The sequence below is a fragment of the Moschus berezovskii genome, chromosome 7, assembly GCF_049115385.1.
Source record: "Moschus berezovskii isolate FMDL1 chromosome 7, NW_MosBer_1.0, whole genome shotgun sequence".
Taxonomy (NCBI): domain Eukaryota; kingdom Metazoa; phylum Chordata; class Mammalia; order Artiodactyla; family Moschidae; genus Moschus; species Moschus berezovskii.
Window position 1 is genome coordinate 85,407,977 of NC_142466.1, and position 19,132 is coordinate 85,427,108.

General features: G+C 40.1%; 1 protein-coding gene across 4 annotated transcripts in view; it reads left to right on the forward strand.

Annotated features, from left to right (window-relative positions):
• NTRK2 (neurotrophic receptor tyrosine kinase 2) overlaps nucleotides 1–19,132 on the forward strand; it is a 409,841-nt gene that overhangs the window by 30,928 nt on the left and 359,781 nt on the right. For all 4 annotated transcript variants that reach the window (XM_088838074.1, XM_088838072.1, XM_088838075.1 and 1 more), the window contains 4 exons: nucleotides 7,319–7,393; nucleotides 7,506–7,577; nucleotides 11,987–12,055; nucleotides 16,021–16,175. In XM_088838074.1, the coding sequence (XP_088694200.1) occupies nucleotides 7,319–7,393; nucleotides 7,506–7,577; nucleotides 11,987–12,055; nucleotides 16,021–16,175 (371 nt within the window). The remainder of the gene's footprint in view (nucleotides 1–7,318; nucleotides 7,394–7,505; nucleotides 7,578–11,986; nucleotides 12,056–16,020; nucleotides 16,176–19,132) is intronic.

Sequence of the window (19,132 nt, forward strand, 5' to 3'; positions counted from 1 at the left end):
GACAGAACAGTTTTAGGTGAATTCATTGAGAAGTTCCAACTTTTAGGTAGATAGTGGTCTTAGTGGTCTAAACATCAACAATAGAAAACAACCCTCTTAATATGAGGTCCAAGAAGGAGTTATAGAGATAGATTTGATAAAGGAGAAAGGCATATTTGGGCAAAACAGAACGGTCAAAGGCCAGCGAGGATTTTGCACACACTGCAGATGGAGGGGTGGGCCAGAAAACTTTGAAGTCAAGGAAGTAAAAGGGAGAAATTCTTACGGAGTATAAAATTTAAGCATCTAAATCCACCAAGCCTCTGTCACTATTCAAAGGCTGCCTACTGTCCTCAAAGGGGAGCTTGGGGGAGAATGGACACATATAAATGTATGGCTGAATTGCTTTGCTGTCTACCTGAAACTATCACAGCATGGTCAATCAGCTATGTTGTTGTTTTCCAGTCACTAAGTTGTGTCTGACTCTTTGTGACATCACGGACTGCAGGGCACCAGGGTTCCCTGTCCTTCAGTATCTCCCGGAGTTTGCTCAGATTACATCCATTGAATCAGTGATGCTATCTAACCATCTCATCCTCTGCTGCCCTCGTCTCCTTTTGCCTTCAATCTTTCCCAGAATCAAGGTCTTTTCTAATGAGTTGGCTCTATGCATCAAGCGGCCAAAGTATTGGAGTTTCAGCTTCAGCATCAGTCCTTCCAGTGAATATTCAGGGTTGATGTTCTTTAGGATTGACTAGTCTGATCTACTTGCTGTCCAAGGGACTCTCTAGAGTCTTCTCCAGCACCACAATTTGAGGGTATCAGCACTCCAGTACTCTTGCCTAGAAAATCCCATGGACGGAGGAGCCTGGTAGGCTGCAGTCCATGGGGTCGCTACAAGTCAGACATGACTGAGCAACTCCACTTTCACACATTGGAGAAGGAAATGGCAACCCACTCCAGTGTTCTTGCCTGGAGAATCCCAGGGACGGGGGAGCCTGGCAGGCTGGCGTCTATGGGGTCGCACAGAGTCGGACACGACTGAAGTGACTTAGCAGCAGTAGCAGCAGTTCTTTGGTGCTCAACTTTCTTTATGGTCCAACTCTCACTTCCATAATGACTACTGGGAAAATCAGCTTTGACTAGATGGACCTTTGTCACCAAAGTGATATCTTTGCTTTTTAATATGCTGTCTAGGTTTATCATAGCTTGCCTTCCAATTTAATTTCATGACTGCAGTCACTGTCCATGGTGATTTTGGAGCCCAAGAAAATAAAATCTGTCACTGCTTCTACTTTTTCCCCATCTATTTGCCATAAAGTGATGGGACTGGATGTCATGATCTTCATTTTTTTAATGTTGAATTTTAAGCCAGCTTTTTTACTCTTCTCTTTCACCCTTATCATATATTCCAATATAAACCAAAAAGTTAAAAAGAGAGAGAGAGCTAAGGCAGCAGCATCTGCAGGTTGGAAAGACAAAAGCTGGAAAGCTTGTCTGCATCCATGGGAATGCTGGAGCATGGGCTCTAGGGCGAGGGCTTCTGCCTTAAAGCCCCTGGGACCTTAGCTTTCCAGACCAGTAGGCACGGGCCAGAGGAGCTTGGGGTTGTCAGCGAGAGAAAGGTCTATAGCAAAATGCTGGGCTTTTCCACTGCTTTGTTGACAGTGAAACCCTTCTTGAAGCTTCTATTAAGCAAAGCTTGGCTCAGTAAAGAGCCCTCGGAGTTGGACATCACCTTGACTGGAGTGACAAGAAAAGGTTTTCTCAGAAGAGAGTCTGCCTCACTGCCTGTCCGTGCATCTCTCAGCTGTCTGCCCTGGCCTGGCCCTTTCTCCCTCCTTCCTAACCCTAGGTTAGTCTCTGTAGCTGCTGCTCTTCTGATTAGTGGGAGTGACAAGAGGGCAGAGCTCAGAAGACCTGGTGATGCCAAGAGCCTGGTGGAGGCACGTGAAAGTTACCAGTAGGGGGCAGCCCAGCATGCTCCTTAGTCTTGTGGTCCCATCCAGGAGCTCTGGGGCGGGGAGCAGAAGGCTTTTAGAAGGTTTGGTTTTGGGTAGTCCAAGGAACCAGGGACTCGAGCCCAAGTGTGTTTGGTCACCTAGTAACTGAGAAGCCCTGGAGTGCGTCTTCCCTGTGGTCATTTCTCTTGTGGCTTTCTCTGTCTCTCCCTCTTTCTTTCCCCGCTTTATCCCTTTCTCCTTTCTTTCTTCTTCATACATTTAAAAATTTCATAAAAGTGTAATGACATAGCAGTAACTTCAGGTGCTTATATGCAGAACTGATACTTTAATATTTTTGTCTTTTTTGTTACAAAGGCATTTTTCTTTTAAGAAAAGAAATAGTTTTAGTAGTTTAATAAAATAATTTAACAGTTTCTGTTTCTTTATCCCTGACCCAAACTCATTCTCCTTTCCCAAGATGACCTTCCTTGCATTCTTCTTTTTATACCTTACAAATATCCCTCACGATGTAGTATCGTTTAATGTCATTTTATTGTTTTGCTTTAAAAAATTTTTTTTGTCGGAGTGTAGTTGATTTACAATGTTATGTTGCTTTCTCCTATACACCACAGTGAATCCGTTATTCATACACATATATCATCTCTTTTTTAGATTCTTTTCTCATATAGGTCATTAAAGAGTATTAAGTAAAGTTCTCTGTACTTCAGTTCAGTCGCTCAGTCGTGTCCGACTCTTTGCGACCCCATGAAGCACAGCACGCCAGGCCTTCCTGTCTGTACTTAATAGTTATCTATTTTATATATAGTAGTGTGTATATGTCGGAGAAGGCAATGGCAAGCCACTCCAGTACTCTTGCCTAGAAAATCCCATGGACGGAGGAGCCTGATGGGCTGCAGTCCATGGAGTCGCTACAAGTCAGACATGACTGAGCGACTTCACTTTCACTTTCACACATAGGAGAAGGAAATGGCAACCCACTCCAGTGTTCTTGCCTGGAGAATCCCAGGGACGGGGGGCCTGGTGGACTGCCGTCTGTGGGGTCACACAGAGTCGGACACGACTGAAGTGACTTAGCAGCAGCAGCAGCAGTGTGTATATGTGAATCCAAGTCTCCCAATTTATCCCTCCACCCCCCTTGCTGTGTCTTTTTAAAAGTTCACATCAATTGTTTTATATTATAAGCACATATAAGTCTGAAATTTTGCTTATTTTTTTTCTCACTTAGCATGAAGATTTCTTTCTGTTCAAATATGAAGATCTGGTTCAGTCCAGCTTATTTAACACATCTCATTTTATTGTTTCTTAATTGATGGGCCCTTGGGCTGTTTCCAGCTTTTTATTCTGACTGTATTACAAGTGAATATTCTTGCATATGGCTCCTCATGTGGTTCTCAGATGAAAACCTAGAATGGAATTGCTGGACTCTATAAAGCGTGTGCTGTAGGATTTTCTAGGATACTGGCAAATTACTCTTCAAAGTGGTTGTGTCAGTTTATGCTCCCCCGAGCAATGTGAGAGAAATAACTGGTCCTTAGAAATGCTTTATATAGTCAGATTTTAAACACTATGTCCAGCTAGCAGGAAAGGAATGGTAAGTCCACGTTATTTTAGTTTGCATCTCAGATTCCTTGAGGGGTGATCAGCTTTTCATTTGTCCCTGGACCTTTGGTGTTCCCCTCTGTGAATTGTTTGTTATTAACTTTACTGGCTTCCAGTCTGTGATTCCTCCTTCAGTTCAGTTCAGTTCAGTTCAGTCGCTCAGTCGTGTCCGACTCTCCGCGACCCCATGAAATCACAGCACGCCAGGCCTCCCTGTCCATCACCAACTCCCGGAGTTCACTCAAACTCATGTCCATCGAGTCGGTGATACCTAATGGTACCTAAAAAATGTTTCTTAAGGGGTAGATTTCATGAGCAGTTTCTGGCCTGCAGCTATATTGTGGGCATCTGTGCAGATGGTAACTTACGACAGGGAATTCTTGGCAACCAGAGGGGTACTTGCTGACTTTTTCATCCAGCTCTTCTGTTGATTTCTTTTTTTCCATTTTGACCAGGAGGAAAATCCATTCTTTATCCAGGGCATTCCTGCCTCCACAGTGGACGAATATTCTCCAGTGACCACTTTTCATAATTTCACATTTTTTTTGATGGTTTTAAGCAAAAATCTCCTGTCTTGTCTTAGGTTCAAGAAGAGTTATATGTTGCCTAACATCTGACTTATTTTTCATCTCATGATCACTGTGAATTTATCATTGACTAAATGTATCTTCCTTTTCTTCTCTTCCTGGGCATTGGTCACTGGGAAGCTTAGAATTAAAGTTGTGGTCCTTTTCCAGCAAATATTAGGTTGGCCAAAAAGTTCATTTGGGTTTTTCCATTAGCTCCTATAGAAAAACCCCAATGAACTTTTTCGCTAACCCAAAATATGCATTTTAAACCCAATTCCTAGCTTCACTGATATCTCTGCTCTTGCTTTTCTTTCTTTCTATGCTTTTCGTTTTTATGTTTAACTCATTGTATTTTATTGAATACAAGTGGGGAGTTTATAAATTGAAAATCTGATGAAAATGAAATAACAATAAAATAAAGGGCATAAATAATTAAAGGAAAAGTTAAACATAAATGCTTTTGCCACAAACATTGATTCAATCCCTCCTGAGTGTCAAGCCCTGATGCAGTCAGTTATGAGGCAGGCAGAGAGAGCTGAAGAATATGAAGATTTCAGAACAGTGCTCGCCGCCATGCTAGCTCAGCTGTGAGGAGGGAACCAGTTCTCTGGAATCCTGGTTGTGACCCTGAAGGAAACCTTGCCTACATTGTTTGTCCTTTTCTTTTGCCAAATGCATGAAAAAAGAATTAAAATGTCGGGCTCTCTGGAATGTGGTTTTTTATTGGGAAGTGATTTAGAAGAGGGCGGTTACTATGGTTTTTACTGGAAAATGTTAGTGGATTGAAAATCTTGGGAAAAAAATATCTAAAGTGTGGTAATTTTGAAATATCTCATAAAAACTCATAATGTTAAAAATTGTTGTTTGGTAATTAGGGTGGAGTCTTAAAATGTTTCTTTCTGTGTGAAGTAGAAGCAAAGAAGGGAGTGAATCCTTCCTGCAAGTCTATTATGTTCCAGGCCCCGGGTATTGGGGAGAGCCAAGCTCTTTGAGTAGAAGATGCTCCCCTGTCTTGGACGTTGCCTGGTTTTGCTTTCTTATGTAACAGGAGACAAAGTTTATGTGGGTCCTTTTAAAATTATTTCTCTTTGGTGTGATTTGGTTCTCTCAGAACCTTTTTATTTCTAAAGTTTGTTTTCTAAAAATAGGTGCTTTATTTTATTTCTAACATTTATCTTCTTAAATGGGTGTCCCAATAGTTACCATGTATTTTGATATCTTTTCTCCTTCTTTTGGATTGAGCAGAAGGGACCTATAGATGCTATATCTTTTCCCTCATTGGCTATTATTTTTCTCATTTAATTAATGTTGTTAACAGTAGGGTTACATATTTGTTTTCAGTGTCTTAATTGGGATGCTATATATCTTAAATGTTTTGAAAAAGAAAGAAGAATCCATTCTAATACAACTTCCTGGAGTGTCTATGGAGCTCCGAGTGTTGCCCGTTCATTCTTCTATCCATTCATCTGTCTGTCCATCCTTCATCCTTGAAGATCTACTTTGTACAAGGTGCTTTGTTAGATGCTATGGTGCATGTTGTGGTGGTAGTTGCTAAGTCGTGTCCAACTCTTGCGACCCCGTTGACTGTAGCCTGCCATGCTTCTCTGTCCATAGGATTCTCCAGGCAAGAATACTGGAGTGGGTAGCCATTTCCTTCTCCAGGGGATCTTCCCAACCCAGGAATTGAACCTGGGTCTCCTGCATTGCAGGCAGATTCTTTACCAACTGATCTATAAGGGAAGCCCCATGGTGCATGTTAAGAATTATAAAACAGGATCCAGCTATCTTCAGAAAGAGGTCATGATCTAAGAAAAGTGAATAGACAGATGCTCAGATAACTTCAGCACAGGGTAATTCCATGCTAATAGGTTTGATAGCTTTGTGTTTATATTACCAGTGACTTTACTGGTTGCAAGTGACAGAAATTTCAGATCAAACTTTCATTAGTGAAAACTAACCTCAGAGACAAGTGGATCCAAAGGCTTTAAGTGGCATTTTCAGAGTTCTGTCTCTCTTTTTATCTCTTAGCTCTCTTTGCTCCTGTGTGCTGACTTCATTCTTAAACATTACCTTTCCCTGTGGTAGAAAAATCTCTCATGGAATCCCCAAGCCTGTGTAATCTTTCAGCTAAGATCCCAGAGAAAGAGAAAGGCATTGTCACATCATTTATCTTTTGATTTTAGGGAAGCTTCTCATTAGTCCAGTCAAGGTTACAGCACATTTCTAAGCCAGTCATCATGGCCAGGGGGATGGAGCTCTTTGTGCAACCAGCATTACCTGCCTACTCCTGTATTTGAAGGACTGGCAGATGGGAAAGAGGTTTCTACAGAGAGTGAGCATGTGCCTGCATGCGTATGTGCTAAGTTGTTTCAGTCATGTCTGAGTCTTTGTGACTCTATGGACTGTAGCTCGCCAGGCTCCTTTGTCCATGGGACTTTCCAGGCAAGAATACTGGAGTGGGTTGTAATGCCCTCCTCCAGGGGAATCTTCCCAACTCAGGGAACGAAATCACATCTCTTAAGTCTCCGGCTTTGGCAGGCAGGCTCTTTACCACCAGCGTCATGTGGGAAGCCCCTTTACAGAGAGTACACGAGGGCAATGTGGGGTTTGTGAAATGTGGCTCCTGAAAGGAAAATTTCATTTCATTACTGACAAAAGCAGAAAGAGTGGGTCCTGGGCCAGGAAAAGAGAGGGTTTGGAGGAAGGGATGAAGGGAGAGAAAGGGGGAGGGGAATCTGCTTCAGTGTTTCCGGAGGTAAAAGGAAGGAGGGACTGCTACACTTGGAAGGGGAGGACAGATGTGACTTGTCCTGTGTGTGGTGATGCCAGCATCCCTGTGGCTGTCACAGATTGAAATGCTTTTGAGAGGCGGTGGATGCATTTGTAAGTTATTTTCACCTCTGTATCCAGGGGATACCTTGAGTGGAGAGGCAAACTGAACTTGTTAGTTGAAAGAGTGAAAAAAATTGAATAAGAAACCTGATGGTCCTGTCATTGAATATGAAACCTGCTCAGCCATGGTTTCTCCTTGATCGCACTCAGTGTTCCTCCCCTTGCTGTATTTAAAATAAATGGTGGGGCCAGGTGGGTGGGGAGGGATCACCTTGGGCTGTCTGGTGAGGTTGGATGGAAGTTACCTAATTTTTATGGATTGCCTGCATTGGGTCTTGAGTTTGCACTCTGTTTTTTTGGTTTTTTTTTTTGCAGTTACATTGCAAATCAGAAAAGATTAGAAATCATCAACGAAGATGATCTTGAAGCTTATGTGGGACTGAAAAACCTGTGAGTACTCAGAACTTGCATACCTTATGTCAGAACATTTTTATGCTCTGTAATAGTCAGAGGGATGGGTGTTCATTAGTTCTAACATTCACGCCATTGTGTACTTTCTTAGGACCATTGTGGATTCTGGATTAAAATCTGTGGCTCATAAAGCATTCCTGAAAAACAGCAACTTACAGCACATGTAAGTAAAGCTTGGTTCTTTTGCTTCCCAGGACCCAATTTATTCAGTGTTTTCCCCCTCTGTTTATTTTCCTCCTTTCCCAGCTAGAAATCTCCTTTTTACAAGTTAGTATAGCTTTGACAATAGCTAAGAAACATTAGCTTTGATTTCTGAATAGCTTCAGAGGGGTACTTAGAACAGCCTACTTATTCCCTTTCATGAATTTCTGGGCCATTTCCATCTTGGACGGAGCAATAGGCCAACAGAAAGGAGTCTGATGTGAAAACTATGTCCTGTACAGCGTTCTCGATTCTTTTCCTTGGACTCATGACATGTTCCCTGGAAGACATCAAACTAGTGGAATTGAAAGAAACTGACTTGGCCTTGGCCTTCACAGGGAACTAAAAATTGTTCATGCACTTTCTCCTACAGTAGGTCCTCTTTTGAACCTTCATTTTCCAAAAGCTATCTGCCGTGATTGATAAAAGTGGAGAAAAATCAATCATGAAACATACCAGAGGTTCAGACAATTGTAGCAATAGCAAAGGCTTCCACTGAAGTCAGGGTGATATCAACTGACGTCAAATGGAAATACAGGCAGGGGGAGCGCTTAGGTTTCCTGTTAAATCCTCTTAGACGATGGCACTTAGTCAATAAGGTGTGGCCTTCCTAAGATGTTTCTTCATGAAGCAGGGGGTTACCCACCCTTAAGCTCTGATTGTCACCCCCCACATCCCAAATTTTCAGTAAGAATTTCTGTGGGAGGACTGTTGCCTGCATTCACTGGCTCTCTTGTGCTTTGCAGGGTCTCTACAACAACACCTTATGTATTTCATAGTCTATAGTCTACCTGCAGAATTCTTACCTGCTTGATCTCACTTGATTTTTCTAACAGTTGGTAGGAAGGGTCTTTCTGATTACCATTTCATAAATGTATTAATAAAATCAGGTTTCCAGATGGAAAGTGGCAGAATTTTGATGCAGGGCTCATCTCGGCTATGTTCTTTTAGTAAGAATACAGAAAATAAAATGTGTTTTGCATATAATGAGAGAATCATCCCTTGTAACATTTGTCCTCTTTGTCTTGGGTAGAACAGTTCCCTGACTGTTATTCAGGCCAGTCTATAAAAGAAATCATTCTTTTTGAGTAGATTGCCTGGACACTCCATGGTGATTTGTTGATCTTACGAAAAACCTTTATTTCATCAAGCTAGTACAATGGCTTCATATTTCATAGGTGGCATTAATGATGAAGTCAATTTGAAAATAAAGTCTGTAGAATTAAAACGCAAAACTTTTGGAGAAAGGTGATAAAACTCCAAGTAACTTTATTAACACATTTCATTTAGAGGCTTTTTGGCAGCTTCTCTGTAGTTGGTTTGCCTGCACAAATTCCGATGTCTTTACATAGGCCTTGATAACATAAACAAGAGAGAAGAAATTGGACATAAGAAAAAGGTGAAATGCTCTAATGCAATCACTTAAGTGTAATTAATGACCTTGGTGGTTACGTACTGGTATTTTCATTACTGCTGACTATAGACCTGAGTTACTCAATGACTGCATTTTACTGGCTGTTTCACTACATCACTTCCCCTGACATTATGATCTATATAGTGGGTTATGGTTAATTATGGTTTTACAAATAGACTTATTTATGACTCTACTGTGCCTCTTCTATTTTCCCGACTTTCCTTGGTCTAAGATATTTATATGAAAACCAAAGCCGCCTTTTGTAATTTTTTTTAGGCTGATACATGGTAGAATAATTTTAATGACATTCTCTGGGCTGTACATACTTATATAAAGTCAATTATTTGTCCAAGTCTCCCAAAGAGGTGTCATTTGAAAATAGGAAACCAAGGAGATGGACATAATATAGTTTTTTAAAAGCCAACAAATAGGAAGTCTAATTATTGATCAGACTACAAACATTACTGATATTTGTGGTGATTGTCAAATGGTAAGCACAAAGTCAGGCTGATATTCGGACAGAAGTCAGAGTGTCGGTAAGCTTCAGATAGTCACATGACAAAGAGGCTTCTAATGGCCAAAATAGAAATTCATTTCATCAGTTGGCTTTAGGAAGTGGTGGGGAGGAAGGGATTCATTCAGGTGTCTGCCTTTCGAGACCTGGGTCTCAACCTCTTCCTATGACTGAGAACTCGGGGCTCTGGTGTGTTCTCCTTGATTTCCTGAGCAGCATCCTTAGTTGACTCTCAGCACCGTGACTGTAAGGGAGCTGATAAAGATCTGTGTATGAAAGGCTATTTCTCTCTACCCCTGGGTTATACTGATTATCTCTCTGAGTTTTCGCAACAAAATAAAAATATTCACAAGAGCATCTGTTTCACTTTGGGCTTTAGGGACATTCAGATTGGATCCTGTCCGTTACTTTCATCATTCCTCTCCTACAGTGTGCTTATTTAGTACCCCACGCTGGCTGTCCAGAGCCCCCTAGGACTGATCCCTGAGTTTATTTCTAGGTGCCTTTAATTCCTTCCCCGGTCCTTGAGAACTCAGAAACTGTGAGAAAAACCAGTATGTGTGTTTTCCAGGGGCTTTGCAGAGGTGCTAATTAGCTCCTTTGCAAAAGTTCTATAAACAAACAGTAAGAGGATTGTTGATTTTTTTTCCCTTCCCTCCTCCTCTCTTTTGGCTTTTGGCCCCAATAATAAGTATGGTTCATAAAACTCATCTTGTTCTCGGCTCTGAGCTGTGCTGCTAGCAGCTCGACAGGGCAGCTGCCCCTGTGCTAGCTTGCTAGCTGACCTGGAACTGTGACAATGAGTATGTCCCCTTTCTTTGTGTCCTTTCTCCTCATTCTTCTTGGGAGGAAATAAGGGTTTTGTTTTTTTTTTTTTCCTTCAGAAGAATGGGGATTTGTGATAAAGATGAAAACATGTGTGCCTTACAGGCTGTGGTGAAGACACACAGAGTAACTTGTCAATGTATTATACTGTAGTGAAACCCATTCGTAATTCACGTTCCAAAAGAAAAGATTTATGTGGGCACATTTTACAACTTTCCTCTGGATTATTTTTTCATGTGGGTGAGCACTTTACACTCAGTGTGAAGAGAGAAGATGCCAGCATAGCAGAAAGAGGGCATCCTGGTGTGGATGAAGTTTGAATGAGAGGAAGTCTCAATACAGAATTAAGCTGGAAGTGACCACATGCCTTCTCGAATTATAGGCTGCCAAAGTGGCATTTTCTTTATCCATCCACTGACTAGTGTTAGTTCATATATTAGCTCCTCCTGGTCTTTAACTTCTCTCTGGAGGAAACTGGTCAGATATACCAAGAGACCCTGACCCATGATTTTGTGGGATGGACCCAACACACTAGCCTCAGTGAGGCCAAGATTGCTCTCCCCTTAGCTCTCCCGACTCTCAGCCCAGTGCTCACTTTGCTAAACTGGAATCATACACTGAAAGGCTGATCGCAAATTGTTGAAGGCTCAGCTGCTTTGTAAAAGCTAATATTTGTTTTACATTCATGCTATTTATTTAAACACATGTCTAGAGGCCCAAGCATTGCACCCTTTTAAAATAAATTTTTTCCTATTAAAAAAAAAGTTTTCTTGGAAAAAATAAAATAAATTTGACCAGTAAACAAATTCACAGGAGTCAGCTGCCAGTATTAAACGCTTTGAATTTCCCAGTTCAAGGTCTCATGGCACTGAACACTGGAAACTGAAACTCCTGTTTCATTAAATGAAACTGTTAATATATATTTGAAACATGTCAGTAAATTTGTTAGTATTTTTCAGTCGCAAATAGGACATATTTTTACTGTCTGGATGATCCGAATCTTAAAATGATATGTTGCTAGACTATTTGTTCTGGACAAAATGTCAGATATTCTTTGTTTATTTGTTTTTATTGTTCTCATTGTGAAATTGGTTATTTGGAAGTCATTTAACAGCAAGCACATAGAGTTAATCAATAGGTATTATCTTTTCAATTTTGATGTGTTAAATTCAGTTAGTATTCAAAATTTTGTGTGTCATGTTAATATTTCAGAATATTCATGATGCTCTTTATTTTTGAAGTATCTTTTCATCTAGCGAGTTTTGCTTTAAATTTAATTTAGTTTAATCCTCCTATTAATTGTTCAGAAGGTCAAATATTTCTAGGGAGGTATGTAACTTGGCTCAGAATATGGAAAAGAAATTTTCGGGTAAAAAAGAGATTTAAAATAGACATTATGAAAATTATAAACCCCCCACCCCAACCCCACTTTCAAGCAAAAATTATAGCAGAGGCAGCAAAAACTAAGCTATCACTCAAGGTGAAAGAAAGAGATTACTGGATCTAAGTAAGGCAGGAACCATGATCATATAAAATTATGTTTTGAAAAAAATTCTAAATACTTTATTCCTGAAATATATGCTTGTAATTCACATTTAATGTTTTTGATTCCTTTCAGCAATTTTACCCGAAATAAACTGACGATTTTGTCTAGGAAACATTTTCGTCACCTTGACTTGTCTGAGCTGTAAGTAATAATTTTGTATGGCATTTGGGGAAAATAATTTCAAAGGGAAGTGTAATTAAGTATTTTTAAAAATAAGCGATGCTGCAGATCTATTTTTATATCAAAATTTGAAAATGAGTTGGAAAAAGATTTCTTAATTGTGGGCTACTTTTTTTTATTCCTTCATGAGAGTATGATTCAGCAGTAAAAAAATAGAAATCTCAATAGTAATGTATCATTTATGATGAGTTTAAATGTTGTTTTTACATAAAGGACTTGTTTTTTAAAGGAGAGGAAAAGACAAGGGTTTTGTGTGAAAAATATGGCTATACATCTCATAACATTGGTTTCGATTTTGTTCTGTCCAGGCTCTAATGGAGAGCAAATGCACTCAAGGAGCAAATATTAATACCAGTGGGCAAAACCAGCCGCACTGTTGGTTTATGCTCCAAATGAGTGCCCACTGGCCCTTAATGAACACTGGAGTAGAGACAACCCTCTCCCTACCCACCTATCTTTGTGAGATTCCCTGAAGGATCAGTCACTGCATTCAGGATTTATCCTCATGCCTAAATCCCCTTTGTTGTAAAACGATAGGAAAAACGTGGAAATTTATTGATCTTTGATAGCCAGCATTTCCAAGTGTGCTGAATTCATATTCATTTATTTATTTGACTTTGCCAATTCTTTTAGTTGGGATCTTTTAGTTCTGGCAAGTGGGATATAGTTCCCTGATGAGGGATTGAACCTGGGCATTGGGAGCTCAGAGTCTTAGCCACTGGACCACCAGGGAAGTCCTCTTAATTCTTGTGCTGTCACTGTGAAGCAAATACAAACTGTTGACATTCCTACCCAAAGAACCTGAAAGCACAGGATGTGTATGTCAGAAGTGAGCAAAGGTGGACCAGGTCTTTGAATACTAGGCAATAACTTTTTCTTAACCTATACGTGGCCTGGGATATGGTTCAGTTCAGTTCAGTTCAGTCGCTCAGTCATGTCCGACTCTTTGCGACCCCATGAACCGCAGCACGCCAGGCCACCCTGTCCATCACCAACTCCCAGAGTTCACTCAAACTCATGACCATCGAGTCGGTGATGCCATCCATCCATCTCATTCTCTGTCGTCCCCTCCTCCTGCCCCTAATCCCTCCCAGCATTAGAGAGTCTTTTCCAGTGAGTCAACTCTTCGCATGAGGTGGCCAAAGTATTGCAGTTTCAGCTTCAGCATCAGTCCTTCCAATGAACACCCAGGATTGATCTCCTTTAGAATGGACTGGTTGGATCTCCTTGCAGTACAAGGGACTCTCAAGAGTCTTCTCCAACACCACAGTTCAAAAGCGTTAATTCTTCGGCGATCAGCTTTCTTCACAGTCCAACTCTCACATCCATACATGACCATGGGAAAAACCATAGCCTTGACTAGACGGACCTTTGTTGGCAAAGTAATGTCTCTGCTTTTTAATATGCTATCTAGGTTGGTCATAACTTTCCTTCCAAGGAGTAAGTGTCTTTTAATTTCATGGCTGCAATCAGCATCCGCAGTGATTTTAGAGCCCCCAAAAATAAAGTCTGACACTGTTTCCACTGTTTCCCCATCTATTTCCCATAAAGTGTAGGGTCCACCTTTATTCACAAAGAAATTGTGCAGATTAGAAGATGCCACTAGTAGAGCAATACCAAGTTAATGAGTTAGGTAATAATGACAGTTACATGGTGGCAACTTTTTGGAATAAACATAATCCAGAAAGTGGCAACACTGGTTTTCTAACCCACCAAGAGTTTAGGATTAACTGAGGCTTCTGTTGGCCTGTTTTAGCAATGAAGCCTGTGCATGTGTGATCAGTTGTGTCCAACTCTTTATGACCCCATGGACTGTAGCTCCCCAGGCTCCTCTGTCTCTGAAATTCTCCAGGCAAGAATACTTTAGTCGGTTGCTGTTCCCTTTTCCAGGGGATCTTCCCAACCGAGGGATTTATCTTGGGACTTCTGCATTGCAGGTGGATTCTTTACTATCTGAACCATTCGAGTTAGGTTTCTAACTTGGGGATGGGCATACAAAACTTAAGGAAGATATGTGAAATAGAGTAAGCTACTCAGTATAAAAATTTTGAGCATCACTGCACAGGCTTTTCATGATGGGTTAAAAATTGGATTCTGGTTTCATTTTCACATGTCTCAATATTCTCCCTGTAACCTATTTGATCAATTCACTCAACAAATGTTAACTGTGTCCCTGTTACAAATCAAACTAACATGACATTAGGCCATGGGGATATAAGGAGAAAGGTTTGTGCATTCCAGGACTCTGCTATCCAGTGGAAGAGGTAGAAGCCTAAACATAGTAAGTCTAACCTGCTCTAACCATCACTGCAAAAGAAGTCTGCTCAGTGTGTGAGAGGAAGAAGCCAGTTGTCTGCCTGTGCTGTATGGTTGGATGAACACTGGTGTATTTATAATTGAAGATCCCTTTGCTTCTTTATTCCTTCTTAGTTTTTCATGGATTCAGAACACCAGGAAACAACTTAGTTGGAGTTTAAACATTGTGGATTTCAACTGTATATTCCATACCTAGTAGTGTCAACTCTTATTTTGGTGTTGGAGGGATATTTGGATGCTGTCAAGCCAACACAAATTAAATGAGCATGCCTTGACCACATTTTCCCCCAAAAAAACTCCTGGAAAAGTCTCCAGGGATTCTCTGAGATTCTTAGAATCCAACCAGAAAACCACAGGAGTAAATGATGTTGCAAAGCCCAGGTCCTGTCCTCAAGGAAATCTCAAGTATTGTGGTTAATGCCAGGCAGAGCCTACATAATGATTTTAAATGGCCTCATTTAAAGGCTCATTTCCATAAATGGAAGTCATCTTAAATAGGCCACTGAGTATTATAAAAAAGCATTTAAAGATTTTTTTCTTGTGGTTTTTATTTTCCTCTTGACTGCTTCCTCCTTTACCAATCACAGGCCACAGGAGTCCAAGGCAGCATGGCTGAATGGTGGCTTTCTCTGTGAACACCCTCTGAGAAGGGACTAAGTAGCTCAGCCTGTAGCTCAGTTGCCCTTGCTCTTGGAAAACCTGAGCTTGGGATGTGTGCATGAGCGCGTGTGTGTGTGTCTGTGTGTTTTTCTGTCTGTGTGTGTGAGAGAGAGAGAAAGAAAGAAAGAGAGAGAGAGAAAGATGTCTGAGAGCTTCCTTCCTGGTTCCATCAGTCACATTCACTCCAGTTTGAGTTTCTTGCACCAGTCAAACTGGACTGTGATCGTGTCATTTGGAAAGCCGGGAGTATACTTTTGTCTTATATTCATAATCTCATTTTTAATTCAGATAAAATTGCTCTGTCCTCCACTGAAGTTTTTTTTTTAATTTATTTATTTAATTGGAGGCTAATTACTTTACATTATTGTATTGGTTTTGCCATACATTGACATGAATCTGCCCCGGGTGTACGTGTTCCCCCTCCCACCTCCCTCCCCATCCCATCCCTCTGGTTCATCCAAGTACACCAGCCCCGAGCATCCACTGAAGTTTAAACTTATTAAGTGGTAACACTTGAATCTCTAGCCTGGTTAGAAGTCACTATGTTGGTGTTCCTGAAAACTTAACGTTGGCTTCTTCCCTTAAGATCTTCGTAATAGTGTAATAACTCTGAAAAATTTGTCATGGCGTCTTATTTTTCTCCATCTTATGAGACATTGCTTTCCATACTACATTATAGTTATTTCTGTTCCTATCTTGTTTCCCTATGGGTCTGAAAGGTCTTACATCACTTTGCATCCTTTAACTTCTATGGGGGTGTTTACACATAGCAGAAGATCAGTGTTCAATTAATGAGTGAATAATAAGTAGTTATACTATAAAGATGGGTGTGTCTTCCACAGATTGCCAGCTGGAAGGAATTCATAATGTTATTAGTGCTTTGTTAAACACTTCTATAGCTAAAACTGAGAAAGAGAAGGCTGATTGGATTTCATTTTTGTTCCATGTAGGATCCTGGTGGGCAACCCATTTACGTGCTCCTGTGACATTATGTGGCTCAAGACTCTTCAGGAGACTAAACCTAGTCCAGAAACTCAGGATTTGTACTGTCTGGATGAAAACAACAAGAATATTTCACTGGCAAACCTGCAGATACCCCATTGTGGTAATATACCTTTAAATCAATGAGTTCTATTTGCTATTAAGTATCTAATTGCCATTGTGTGATAGACTGTGAAGGTTACCATTACAGACTTTGTATTTATGCTGTGGATGTCTTTACTGGGTTGGGCTACTTTTGTGTGCAGTAGCTGAGAGCAACTTTGTTGACCATTCTTTGCAAGTAGAATATTAATGCTCAGTGGATGGTTTTAAGCATGCAGAAAAAGTGTACACTGTTTATTCCTTTGTTTCTTTGTTCGTTTTTCTGTCCATCCATCCATCCATCCAAAAAGTATCTGCTGAGAGTGTGGTACTTCACTAGCCATATATATTTGGTTGGCACCCAGGCTATGTAGAGCAGGGGTCCCCAGCGCTTGGGACTGTGGACCGCACAATTAGAAACCAGACTGCACAGCAGGAGGTGGGCAGTAGGCGAGTGGTCAGTGCTCCATCTGCTGCTCCCCACTGCTCCCCATCACTCTGGCATTACTGCCAGAACCCCCCTCCCCACAACCTCACTCTGTGGAAAAATTGTCTTCCATGAGAGTGATCCCTGGTACCAAAAGTGTTGGGTACTGCTGATGTAGAGGAAGGATCCCAGGGGATAATGCATCCTGGCAGCATAAGAACATACGATTCAATACAGAACATTCTCTTAAACTTGTCTTGCTGCCAGATGTCAGTGTCTCTTGGTGGGGCGCCACAAATGTGCCCTGAAACATGCTTTCTCCCATGTCTGGGTTTACAGTCTCCTTTAGTCCTGTCCCCCGTTTCTCTCCCCAGCATTTGTACTTCCAAAATTTAAAAGGGCACCATATCATAAAATTATAGCTCTGTGAGTGCCAGTGTGTTTACAAGAAAGGAAAAGCCAAGAGTTCTGGTTAAGATTTTACTGCTGAGGGCTCTTGGGACACACCTCTGCAGTACCCACATACGCATATTATTCCTCTGCTGAAATTTTAATCAGTCAACCAGTTAATCAGTTCACAATTAAATGTGATCTTCGGCTGGTGACACAGCAGACTGTCATGGAGCACCTGGTTCTTGTCTGAGGGGAATCTGTATATTAACCATAAACTTTCAAGCCTTTGTTTTCAGAGGAGTCTATTGTTTGGAGTCAGTTTTTATTTATGGAAAATATAGGTGCTGCTCATTTTTAATGAGAATGTAATAAAGGAATGATAAGGATTTGTTTCTTCCCCCGAGGAGTCTTAGAAGACAGCAGTTACCCTTTCCCCAGATTTTTGTTGTAACAAGGGCCTTTTGATTTCACAATGGGGAATAAAGCTTTGTCCTTTGTCAACTTCTCTCAGCTTTCTTTATTAGCCAATACTTAAAAAAAAAAAGCTTTTAATATCTATCTTTTCCTGATAACTGCTCTTTATTCTGGTATAAATTTGTACCACTGAGAGAAATCGCCTAGAGGGACAAGAAATTGAATGTTGAGTCACCTGGCCTCTTGGCTAGCTCCCAAGTCCCCACGGCTATTGTGGCCACACTGTTTCAGCAACCTCTGAGAGGGCAAAAGGGAAAGCATCTGACTCCTGCTCTGATTTCACAAAAGGCTCTTAATAGACATCTGATTTGCCCTTGCCTGAAACCAATTCTATTTTTTTAATTTTAACTTTTGACCATATTGTCTTGAGAACATTCCTGTAATACACCCACCTAATGCGTTGTTGATAGACCATTGTGATTGGGGTAGGGGAGGGATAGGAATGAACTGGTTCTAATGTTTCTTGATCAGTTTGTCAATTTTTAATGTTTTTGAATTTGTTTCCTACAAATTAGTCAATGAACTCTGTGTACAAGAGTGAGGCCTTGAATCCACTTTCAGAGGGCATGTGTTTGGTTGATTGATTAGGACTGAATGATTACTTTTCTGGTAATATTCACAATTAATTTCAATGTCAACAATGCTTTTCATAAAGCAACATTAGAAAAGATGAACTGATAGACTTTTTTGTATGTGTTCTTAAGCTGTTATGTTCTTTCTCTGCCGATTTTTACTTTCTGTCCAACGGTTTTTTTCTTATAATTGCACAAATACTATTAAAACAAATTTTTGCAAAAATAATTTCCTACATTTACATATTAAACTTGACTTTTGCTTGTTTGTGATCATTCAGATCAGTAACCATAGATCTATCATATCTTTTTAATCCTTGTGTGCTATTCATGGTAGAATATACTTTGATTATGTTAAATTTTCCATATTGATGGGCATTTCCCATTTTATTACAAAAGTATTTCAGCAAGCATCCTTATACATAATCTTTGTACATACAAACAGATGCAAAGGTTTTTCTAGAGTACGTAGTAGGAAACAGAATTTTTGGTTAATATGGTATGCACATTGAAAAGTGATTGTACCAATTTATAGCCACCCTAACAAAGTGTACCTTATAACAAGCTTCTTATTTTTTGTAGATCTAAAAAAGTGGTATGTCATTACTTTTCAGTTTGCATTTTCCTGATTGTTATTGAATATCTCCTGTTTTTTGGACATTGCAATTATTCTTCATTGAATTGCCTACTTATATCTTGCCTATTTTTCTATAAGATTATTCCTTTTCCTTCCTTTTTCTTCCACTGATACTGGTCATTGTTTTACTTTTCTTAATTTTTTGAAACTTATAAATTGTTTCTGTATAAATTATATAAGGCCAAAATATTTATCACACATACTTAAACATATTTTCTGTAAATATCCAGAAAGAATACCCAACAAGATGAGAAAGGATTCTTTTACTTCCCTGGACTTTTACCTCCCTTCTCTCAGATTGTTATTATGTGGGATTTTATTTTTAGATTGTTACTTGATGTTTTTGTGGATTTACTATTTTTTTGTATGTCCTGGAATTTTGTATTCCACTACTTCCTCTTGGAGTGGTTTTTCTTTTTGCTGGAGTGTATCTTCTAATATTTCTTTCAGAGAAATTAAAAAAATAAAATAAAATC